Source organism: Gymnoscopelus braueri (genome assembly GCF_963280865.1).
Source record: "Gymnoscopelus braueri genome assembly, chromosome: 16".
Classification (NCBI taxonomy): domain Eukaryota; kingdom Metazoa; phylum Chordata; class Actinopteri; order Myctophiformes; family Myctophidae; genus Gymnoscopelus; species Gymnoscopelus braueri.
Window position 1 is genome coordinate 1,735,299 of NC_137616.1, and position 12,312 is coordinate 1,747,610.

At 43.1% G+C, this 12,312-nt stretch overlaps 1 protein-coding gene across 1 annotated transcript in view; it reads right to left on the minus strand.

Moving 5' to 3' along the window:
* The window catches only part of LOC308103124 (NACHT, LRR and PYD domains-containing protein 12-like), a 57,057-nt gene that overhangs the window by 12,527 nt on the left and 32,218 nt on the right, over positions 1–12,312 (minus strand). Inside the window, exons 7-9 of the mRNA XM_080452975.1 lie at positions 2,971–3,081; positions 2,541–2,764; positions 490–2,263 (exon numbers count right to left, since the gene is read on the minus strand). Coding sequence (XP_080309101.1) covers positions 490–2,263; positions 2,541–2,764; positions 2,971–3,081 — 2,109 coding nt within the window. The remainder of the gene's footprint in view (positions 1–489; positions 2,264–2,540; positions 2,765–2,970; positions 3,082–12,312) is intronic.

Sequence of the window (12,312 nt, forward strand, 5' to 3'; positions counted from 1 at the left end):
TTCAACAGGACAAACATGTTTCTTTCATATTTGGTATCAAAGATCCCTTTCCGAACATTAGCGGTTCTCAAAACTTTTGCGAGTTTATATATTTAGCCTCGGACCCCACCTGAAAAGATTTTGTGCCAGTGACCCACATAAGGGAAGAACGTTATAAATGTCAAAGTTATTCAATATGTTTCTCAATATTCGAGTAAAAAACTATGAAAAAAACTAAAAAAGAAATAACTAAAAATAGCCGATCTACAAGCTCTCAACACGTCGCAACAAATTATGAGCTTGTAGATCGACTATTTTGGAATAGCTTAAGTATAAACTAGGGTTAAAGTGTTTAAACCATTCCTCAATGCTGGGGATCCCCTGGAACTCCTCAGGGACCCCACTTTGAGAGCCAATGTTTTATGTTAACCATCATCACTAGTATAGTGTAGTGGTGTGAAGGTAGATTTACTCTGTTCCAGTAAGCTTTCTATTCACATGACTACTAACCGAGCCTTTCTGCTGTTCCTCACAGCTGGGATCAGTCTCAGTCGCCCCTCTGTTGATGCGTTGTATGTGTCCAGGTTGAACTCATCCAGAACCTCCTCTGACATCAGCAGCATGAAGGCCAGAGCTGAACACTGGGTTGGAGACAGTTTTGTCTTTGATCTGTCCCCTGACTTCAGGTACTGTTGTATCTCCTGAAATACTGAGTGGTCGTTCATCTCCATCAAACAGTGGAAGATGTTGATACATCTGTCAGGAGAGAACATTTGAACACTCATCTCCTTCAGGTTGTTGGTGGCTCTCTGGATGCTCTCCTGACTGTTCTCTGTCTGGCCCAGCAGGCCTCCTAACAGACTTTGGTTGGACTCTAGTGAGAGGCCATGAAGGAAGCGCACAAAGAGGTCCAAGTGACCGTTTTTACTCTCTAGGGCTTTTTTCATGGATCTCTGCAGGAAGTCATCCAGGGAACTGACATAAACTCCCAGGAATGTCGTTAGTACCTCCATGTTCCTCTCTGTGTAACAGTGGAACAGGTAGACCGCAGCCAGAAACTCCTGGATGCTCAGATGAATAAAGCTGTAGACCTTTCTCTGAGATTGCACAGTCTCTTCTTTGAAGATCTCTGTGCACACTCCTGAGTACAGCGAGGCGTCTTTCACATCAAGACCACACTCTTCCAGGTCTTCTTGGTAAAACATGATGTTACCTTTCTCCAGATGGTCAAATGCCAGCCTGCCTAGCTTCAGAAGAACCTCCCTGTCATTCTCCATGAGCTGCTGTTGATTCACATCATGACCCTCATGATACTTCTTCTTCCTCCTCTTTGTTTGAACCAACAGGAAGTGGTGGTACATCTGAGTCAGGGTCTTGGGCAGCTGTTCTGTCTCGTCTGTCCTCAAAATGTCCTCCAGAACGGTAGCAGTGATCCAACAGAAGACTGGGATGTGACACATGATGTGGAGGCTCCTTGATGTCTTCATGTGTGAGATGATTCTGCTGGCCAGCTTCTCATCACTGAATCTCTTCCTGAAGAACTCCTCCTTCTGGGGGTCTCTGAATCCTCGTACTTCTGTCAACATGTCAACACATTCAGGAGGAATCTGATTGGCTGCTGCAGGTCTGGTAGTTATCCAGAGGAGAGCTGAGGGAAGCAGACTCCCCTTGATGAGGTTTGTCAACAGCACGTCCACTGATGATGTAACTGTGACATCTGAAACAATGTCATTGTTGTGGAAGTTCATTGAAAACCTGCTTTCATCCAAACCATCAAAGATGAAGCTAACTTTCCAGACAGCGAGCTGCTCTGCTGTGACCTTCTTTAATGTTGGGTGGAAAACATGGATCAGTGTGAGAAGACTGTGCTTCTCATCTCTGACCAAGTTCAGCTCCCGGAATGAAAAAGGAACCAGGAGAATGACATCTTGATTTTCCAAACCCTTTGCCCAGTCCAGAGTGAACTTACGCACAGAGAATGTTTTTCCAATGCCAGCGATGCCCTTGGTCAGAACTCTTTTGCTGGGTTTCTCTCGGCCAAGGAGGAGGGGTTTAAAGATGTCACAGCAGTTGATTGGTGTGTCATGGAGGCTCTTCATCTTGGAAACTGTCTCAAGCTGCCAGACCTCATGTTGGTTATTAACCCCTTCACTCTCTCCCACTGTGATGTAAAGCTCTGTGTAGATGCTGCTGACGGAGGGCACTTCAGTGATGTATGTCACACGATCAAGACTGTTCAAACTGTTCTTATAATCTTTTAAATCCTCCTGCAGACTGACATCTGCTATGAGAATAGATGAAGACATTTTGAACATTCAGCTTCATTTATAAGTTTACATCCTTATAGATGTGTATGCACATTATTAATTAAACTATTATTAAACCCTTAAATCTACAATTTATTGAGACAAACAGGTAAAATAAATAACGTTGGCTCATGTGTTTCTGTCAAGAGTTGATGAGCATCAATATTTGAAAATTAATTCTCACTATGTTTTCTACCATTTAAGTATTTCAGTTAACATGAAATGTTAATTAGTGTGAATTGTGTCCAGTCTTACTCTGTCCACTAGGTGTCTTCAGTCCAGGTGTGGTTCTGAATGTCTTTCCACACTGGGGACAGCCATAGTGTCCTGTAGGAGTAGACTGGTCCGAGTATGAGGTGATGCACTGTCTGCAGAACCAGTGTCCACAGCTGGTAGAGAGTGGATCTGTCAGAACCTCCTCACACACTGAACACCTGGATGCCTGCTCAGTCACAACACAAAGGCTCATCTTCCTCTCTCTGTGGAGATGAGGACACTTTATTATGAATATAATAGACTTATGTGACTCTAGATAGATAGTTTGTTGTATAGATAGGACACCCTGCTGTTTTTGGTGTTTTTTTCTTTATTTTTTTCTTGTGGTTTCACTGTGTTGTGTTAGTGTTGTGTATATTGTATAGGAGGATTCACTTAGTTTGTATATTGTATAGGAGGGTTAACTTACTTTGTGTGTGCAGATCCAGGTTCATTACTGAGGGTAGGAGGTCGTCCTTTAGACCAGTCACTCTTCATAGACACACAGCTGGGTGTTGGAGACTCTGGTCTGTGGTGAAGACTTAATAAAGATTAATAAAGCATTTTACTCAATTACCATGTGAATGAATAGTCCATTGATTTGAAAAGAAAAAAGGCATTTTAATGTCCCATTTCCAGACAGACAGACAGAGCATAGTTTGTTGCAAACAGCACAAGGTTAGGCCGACGTGACCTATTGTGGAGTCTCGCTAGGAGACCGCCTGTCAGGTAAGCGCCGCACCATGGGGAGACAGTGGCTGAGAGGCAGAGAGAGGACCGGGAGACAGCGCTGCAGCCTAGGCCGCGTCATCGAGGGGTGGTACCTTCCAATCTACCTCCTCGATCAGCCCCAACTCAGCGCACCTGCGTGACCGGCCGGGCGTCGGCTACAAACACTCTCTGCTCTCTCTCAGTAGACACTGACTCTCCATGGTGAACAGACGGGCGCTCAGGCGGTAAGCGATACACTCCACTATTTCCCTTCTAAAACCCTGTGTTGTTAAGTGAAATGTCCGCTAAAACTTTTTATGTTATAGACAACCGTATGGAACATGTAAAAAGACAGCCCTTCATGTGAGGACAGGACTGGGCCTCCGACCTGGGAAAGGACTTTTCCCAGATAATAGCCTAACGTATAAACAGTGCTCTCTGAGCGTGAGGAGTGAGCCGGAGCCTCGCTGCTCCCCCCCCCCCCCCCCCTTTGAAACAGTATCATACAAAGCTTGAATAATTGATGCATGGACTGGGCCCCAAACCTGGGAAAAACCTCTGTTAAGGATTATTCATGATTATTAGATACTCACCTTTATGATTTGAACTTTTATGCAGCAACTCTGTGCCATTCTCTAAATAAATACCCATATATGGGCTTGTACCACCACTGTCTGACTCAGGGTTTCCGTTAGCCATTTTCCCCGTCGGCCATCTTGGCCGGCAGCGTTCCAAAATACCGGCCAACACACAATTTTACGGGCCACATATTAAATAACATTATTTAACACTTGTGACATTACTATTATGTTTGTTTGCAAAACTACATGTTTAAAAAATAAAGCCAAATGCAGTGTTGTAAACCGAATATTTTATTGTGGGCTACAAAATGAAATTACAGAATGCTTTGTTGCCTCAAACTATTAATTAGACGGAGTCGGTCCTATGAACGAAATGAGCTGCAGCTGCTGCCAGAATAATAGCAAACAAAAATAGCAGTCTTATTGCAGGGCTAAAATAGCCAAAATTAGACTGAGATTAAATGGATAAAACAATAACAAATTATTGCACATTGCACATTAAATCAAATTATCTAAATGAACACAACTGTTGCAGTCAGTTTTAAAAAAGAAAGAAAAGACGAGCCTTAATTAATGCGGCCTTTAGCAGGCCTAGATTGATAGGCCATATTTAACTGAAACAAAGTAGGCTATTGCCAAAATTAGACTGAGATTAAATGGATAAAACAATAACAAATTATTGCACATTGCACATTAAATCAAATTAGCGTAATGAACACAACTGTTGCAGTCAGTTAAAAAAGAATAAAGAAAAGGCGAGACGCCCAATTAATGCGGTCTTTAGCAGGCCTAGATTGATAGGCAATAGGCATATTTAACTAAAACAAAGTAGGCTATTGCACCTTTACATTTTATTAAGCAAATATAACAGAAAATAAATACCTATTTAAGGAATAACGAAAACAAAGTAGGCTATGCACCTTTACATTGTATTAAGCAAATATAACAGAAAAGAAATACGGTGCGTCTGTTGCTGTTTTCAAATTGTTTAGCCGCTGGTGCGTGGTGCTGCTCTATATAGGCCTATTTGCGACGTGATTTTGCGGCTGTGAAATGCGCTGCTGCCTTTGCGAAGTTGAACGTTTCCAAGTGTTTAGTGCAGCTAGAAATACGCATCAAACGAGTCACCTTTTCTTCAAGAAGCCGGCTTCTCATCAGCGTTTTTATCCTATTCTGTAGGGAAAATCCCCTTTCCGCTGGAACGCTTGACACAGGGATGGTGCATGCAATCTTTGCGAGTTTAGCCCAATCGGGGTACATGTCGCCCAGGTCCTTGATAAGCGCCTGGCAGCCTGTGGTGAACCCTAATCCACCGTATGTACTGAGTGCTGTCATCATTGGCACCGCGTCTCTGCACGCATCTGAGACGCAGATAAAAGGTGTGACAGTCTGTCCCTCTGCCTGAGTCTCTTCTCCATAGAGCTCCAGGAGCTGATCGATGGCTGGCTCTGCATATTCTTGAAACTCTGTAAAGATGTTTTTTTCTCAATTAGCCAATGGCTTTTAGCGCATTCATTGCCTTCTATATCATGCACTAGAACTTGAAATTGAACATGAACAATTTTTTAGGAGAATAGCCTGACTGACGAGTGCGATAGGCTGTAGCCTGTTGGGCACAATTATACGGTTTTAAATGCACACCAAATGCAAATATGAATGAAAGAATGACTCACGCTTGCTGCTGTGCGGGTATCTGGTAGGATTTAACAAGACATCAAAGCAGTTGATGATATCCAGGTCGTTTTCGGGGAATCGTTCCTTCAAAGCATCGCTCAGGTGCTGAATGTACTTCTCTCTGACAGAGTCAAATCCGCGAGTGAACTTCTGATCTGTCTGTGTGAGTTTAATATCCTTGAAGACACCATCTGAAGCACCTTCATTAAACATCTATTCTTCTTGGCCCGGGCTCTCTTTTAGCTGTGTTAGTGCTGCTATGGAGGCTTGTACCATTGGTCTGATGGTGGCTAAATTCACATCTTCTTTTTGAAAGACCAAATTCAGCTTTGTCATGACTGGGAGCACGTCACATAACATGTGGGTCATTGCAATGAAGTGATATGACTGGATTTGATTCTGTATCCCACGGGCTTGTGGATTTCCCCCATCTGCCTCTTCAGTTAGTTCCATCACCAGCGCAGGCCAGTTCTTTTTTATGGCATTAACTGCCCTGTCCAGTGACAACCAGCGGACTGCACAGTGGTGTTTTAAACTTGTCATGTCCTCGTCGCTTAAGTTGGCACTAAGTTGACGGAGTCGGTTTGTTCTGCTGGCGGAGTGCTTATAAAATGAATAAACCGAGTTCACAGTGCGTTTGTAGTTAGCGACCTTCTCCACCGCTTTGCATGCGTCTACCGCAGCCAATGCACAACGGTGAGCTACGCAGTGAACTTGAATGGAGAAGGGACTTTTCTTTTTCAGCAGCGCAACAACTCCACCACGCTTCCCAGTCATCACACTAGCCCCGTCTGATCCCAGACTCGTCACACGAGTGATGGGGACACCTCGCTCCTGCAGCGCTTCCACCACTTTGTCAAAGACACACTGCGCTGTCCCATCCTGTATATCATAGTTGCCAAGGAAACACGTTTCGGGCCTCCCGTCTCGTTCAATCTTGACGTAAATAATCAGTTTCTTTGTTACGGTTATGTTTACAGTTTCATCAATGATGATGCCCAGAAAATCACTTGCTTGCAGTTTCTCATCAAGCTCGTCCAGTAGGGTTTGTTCCAAGGCTTTCTCCATATCACTGACAGAGTCACTGTGTTTATACAGGCTTGTGTCGTTTTGAAAGTTGGGGGCTTTCAGCGATTTTAGCAACTCTGTCATTCCACGGAATTGATGACAAGCGATGTCATTTTTAGCCAAATGGAACACAACTTTGAGCTGTGATATGAGTTGATCTGAGGATGACTTCTTGGCTTTATCACAGTGCTCTTTCATAGCATGTTGTTGCTGCCTCAAACTCACTGCTGCCATGTGATCGCTGCATTTGCTGTGTTCATTTATCGCTCCCCTTTTAATGTTGGTTGAACCTTTTGTAAATCCATTCACCTTTCCTGCTTTCTGGCAGAATGTGCAGTACATTTTGTCTACACCGTCAACTGTGTCTCGTGTCAGCCATGAGTATATTTCCAACCACTCGTCCGTGAAAGATCGATTCGTTTTCTGTTTATTTTTAGCTGGCCCTGTATCACTAATATCAACGTCTTCTTCATGTTCTTCTACCCTTTCCTCTTCATGGGCCTGCTCTTCGTTTGTTTTATTAGTGGAGGTTTTAAAGAATTTGGTGAGGGATGTCTGCTTTTTCGGCGCCGCCATGCTTGAGTGTGTCTGTCACTCTGGCTGTGTGTTTGTGTGTGTGTGTGTGTGTGTTTGTGTGTGTGTTTACCGCGGGGCGCAGATTCGGCGCTCCGCTGCAAACACAAATGGAGAATTTGCGTTCAACATAATGCTCTCTATGATTTCAATGTTATATGGTTGTCTTCATATAAAATGTGTTAGGCTACTACTTTATTTATTATCCAAATAATAATTTTAATATAAATGCACTATTTATATATATATATTTAACACTTTACCAGCCGGCCACGGTGGCCGGCAGTGTTTTTAAATACCGGCCAATCAATATTTTAACCGGTCAATGGCCGGTACGGAAACCCTGGTCTGACTCTTGGCTTTGATCGATACCCCACACTATGTTGAAGAGGGTTTGTCCTGCCTTATAGAGCTACCTAACCGTTAGCTCTGGAACTCTACGATAAAGACCATGTACAAGATACCCATATATGGATCTGGCCGATATATCCATACAAGGAGCAGGGTTGAAGAGATCTATTTCATCCGAGACTGGAGTCACGGACAGAACGGATATAATCCGAAACGGGTGTCTTGGACAGTGCGCGGAGGCCAAAAGCATCTGAGCTGACGTCATGAACGGAACACACCATATAAGGATAGGTATTACATAAGCTCCATATAGGGTCAAGTGAAGTTGAGGTGACATCGCAGGATGATGTGGCATCTCTAAGGGCAACAATATAAGGCGCACGTCAATAGATTCAGAAGTCAGTCCAACTAAGAACCACCCCTGTGACATCTAACACAGGTTCTTAGTGGTTTGCCCTTTAAGTTATTAGTTTTGGGGTGCCAGCCGGCTTTTCATCCGACACATTTTTAGTATTGCATAAACTTAAAGTTTGTAGCAACCCTCCACATGGATACATGTATTAAAAGCAATGCAATCATCATGCACTCTCCAACATGAACCCATAATATACAAACAACACCAAACAGTTTGAATTCACAAATAAGGAATAGACCCAACACAACAATATTTCGAGTGGTTTTCCCCCACAGCAACAGAAAGCAGAGAAATGGGCGCTTTTTTTTTTTTTTTCAAACAGGAAGTGAACTGTTTTTGCTGCCTTAGTGCCTCTGAAGGACTCAGATGGTGATCGCTGGTTTGCGAAAAGCGCCATCTGGTGGAAAAACACTGAAAACACCAAAACACGTCAAACACGTCTATAGTCCATATTCACAGGGCGGCCATTTTGGAATTTAACATTGCGTTGCTGTGGCAACTGGGGTGGCAACTGGGGTGGCATTTCATTGACTTAATGGCAATATGGCCGCCGTGTGAATATGGTCTATGGCACTCAGAGCCTTTGAGAGAAAACACCTCAAACACGTCCATGGCAGTGAATGAGTTAATACTCTTCAAAAGACTTTGATGAGCCTACTCCACGGAAATAAACCAGTCTCCCCTTTTACCTCAATACCATGGCATTGAGGGTTACATGCCGGCATCTCGACATACTGCCACTTCGACATACCGCCACTTCGACATACCGCCACTTCGACATACTGCCATTTAGACATAGCACCATTCCGACAGGAACCGCGTTCGGAATGGTGGTACTTTCCATAGTTTTCAAACGACCTGCCACTCCGACAATTGACTTTTGCCAAGGGTGAGACCTCCGTGGGCCGTCAGCATCGAAGTCGGGACCTCCATTCACCTTGTGCCATATACCGAGGTGTTCCTCAGCACGTAACTTTGAGTCAGTCATAACTCGCCCAATTTATTTTTAAATTCAAAGTGTAATACAATCTTTCACTTGTCTATTTTAATGTCCTGTTTGATATGTGATTAATTTCTCTCTGTATTAAAAAATATATACCTTTAATGAACTGTCGGGCTTGCATTACGCACGGCGTGCTCTACACGTACCCTGTCCCCCTCCATTTAGTTTTATGAATCCATTGCAACCAATATTGCAATCAAAGAGGTGTCCCATCACTCACTTGCCAATTCTTTTTTGAATAAAGTGGCCGTGAGTGACGCACTGTAGCCACAAATGAATATATGTTTTGGGCTTTACATCTCATTCAACCTTAATATGCAAAACCTACTGCTTTTGTTTTATTTTGTTAATGTTATGTCATGATGGCGCAAGGAAGCCACACTGACATTAAGTCAGATCATGATAAAAACTTTAAATGATTATGATAGGTTTTAATGGTTGTAGGCTAACTACTTTATCCAAATAATGATAAAATAGCCTAATAACAGCATTTTCCCAACCGGCCACAGTGGCCGATGTTTATAATTAATTAATTACAAATTTTACCGGTCAATGGCCGGTAAATACCGGCTTACGGAAACCCTGGTAGGCTATAGTCATGTCTGTCAAATATTGTTTTAGTTCAAGGCAATAAAAAGCTATACAGTATGAAAGCAACGTCGGGTCTAAGGTTAATGTTGATGCCTCCTCCTGCGTCAGTTCCCCGACCCCATACATACATGGTCATTTCTCAATTTTTTGAGCGCGATTGCTCTAATTCAAATTTGTATTTATTCTGTGAACTCTCTAGTTTATTTTCCTGTATGATATGTGATGTAACTATTATATGCTATCAGTATCAATCACAAATCAGGGCTGGGGCGCACTGACACGCCATTGACACGCGTTGTCCTTCTAGACTTTTGCAAGAAATATAGAACCCCGATTGCAATCATTATTATACATATATATCATTACATATTTACATTCCCTATTATCAGTACATGTAGTTGTCATGTCTGTCAAGTGTGGTTTTAATTCAATTGCAATCAATGATTGCAATAATTATTTCAATATCGGCTGTATGGGAGCGCCTCGGCTGAAGAGTTCACGTGCAAACTCTTCCGGAGAGACAATGTGTGCAGGACGATTATTTTATTTCCCATTATATAGGGATAGCCTAAGCTTTTAATATCTTTGCACTTAATCATTTATATTGCTTGCTAGCTCTGTCATATTATTGTATGTCTTTAAATGTGTTGATGAATTGAATAACACGGGACCACAATGGAAATAAGCCCTTAAGGTTCTTTGTGCTATCCTTTCAGAGAGCTCTCTCTCTCTCTCTCTCTCTTATACAAGACTCTATCACTTCACTGTTTTTATATGCGCCAATATGTAGCCTATAGCTGCCCGGCCTGCTCCCCATAAATAATATCTGGCCCGCCAGATTATTTTGAGTATTATGTTTTACAATATCAGATTTACAATCACATATGCACTGCAAAGCCAACACTTTAATGTATTAATTAAAGTGATTAATGACAGCATGTCTTGGAGGAGGTGGGTTAATAATTATGCGAATAAAAGTAGGTCCTATATAACCATAACCCTATAATGTTATTAAATCAGATCCTGGCCCAGGCACACAACGTCGCAGCCATGCCTCCATTTGAGGCCGTTAGGACGCGCCTTGAGAGAAAACGGGCCAGCCTAATGCCCCTCATCCCCCATACCGTCGGAGACGTGGTCGTGGAGGGAGAATGGGCCGTGAGCTGGGGGGGGGGGGCCTGGCGACTTTTTATCAAAGCACAACGTCCCCAAGGGCTACCTTGTCTTCGGGACCGAAGACAACTACAGGAAGCTGGCCCAGTGCCGCCAGGTTAGAACCTCTCCCCCATGAAACTTTGTATCAGTCAAAAATAAATCTATAATCATTGATGGAAATATTAGGCTAATTGTTATGTATTGATAGGCTCCATCCAGATTAATGGGACCTAAATTTGTTACAATGGGTAACTTAAGGCCCTTCCATCATTCCCTTGTCTCATTTTCAAGGGCTACTTCTCTATTTTCTTTTGTTTATAATTAACAGGTTTTGAGGCATTTTTTACATTTTTGACTGGAGAATCCAGTCTAACACGCAGAAAACGGGCAAATGGCCAAAAGGGGGAGTTAACCTCTGAAGCTATTTAAAGAGAGGCGGGGCGTCGGTGAAAAAGGGGCGGGGTTGGGTAAGTCTGGTTGGTCTGTTGGAAAAAGGGGGCGGGTTTGCTAAAAAGGGTCTGAAACAAGTCATAATTAAATGTCCGTCCACCGATTGGTTGTGATATTGCCCTGACAACCAACAACAACCAATCAAACACATGACTGTCCCTTCGGGCTATGGAATCTATCCTCCTGTTATACTCCTGGATGAGGTTCCACACAGCGTTCCACAACATGCCGCCTCCCTCGTGGCGCGCGAGTGTGTGTATATGTGTGTGTGTGTGTGTGTGTGTGTGTGTGTGTGTGTGTGTGTGTGTGTGTGTGTGTGTGTGTGTGTGTGTGTGTGTGTGTGTGTGTGTGTGTGTGTGTGTGTGTGTGTGTGCGCGCACGTGCGTTATTGTGTTTGCCAGAGATATTTTCGTATTTTGGTTTGTCTGACAATGGATTTACTACTGATCTTAAGACAATCGTCTGTCACGACCGTCATTGATGAACTTCAACCTGGTGTTTGCACTTTCTCCATTTACGGCCCTACATCTACATAAACGTTCAGATTTCAAATATAAAGTATTTACCTCGTGGCCACGGATGTTATAATGATGTACGGTTCCTCAACAGTATCCGTTTATTCCGTGTTGTTCAATAAAAAGCATTTTAATCCGATCGAGGGCCATTTCCTCATACAGTTACAATGTATCAGAGTGCAATACACCCCCCAACCGCTAGGGTTGCTTAGTTGAAAGCATGGAGAAAATTCGGAGAAAGAGGCCATTGATCGAATTAGAATGCTTTTCATTGAACAATACGGAAGACACGGGTACTTCTGACGGCCCGTATATAATTGTAACATCCATGGCCATGGGGTACGCACTTTATATTTGAAACCTGAACGTTTATGTAGATGTACGGGTTGTAATGGAGAAAGTGCAAAAAACAGGTTGAAGTTCGGCCATGACGCTGGTGGCGCCGTGGCGGACGATGCGATCGTGTTTCCACCCACAGTGATGTTGCTTTTTTCCTGTAGGCTATAGTTGTTTTGACAAGGTGTCATCTGAACTACTACAGTCCTAGCCTAATGTTAACCTTGCTATTTATAGTGTTATGTGCACACTACAGTAGGCCTATGTTCATTATGTGAAGGCCTGTAGTGTTATGTGGCAGTAGGCCTACCTTTTTTTATTTGACAACTTCAGTACTACTTTGTAGATT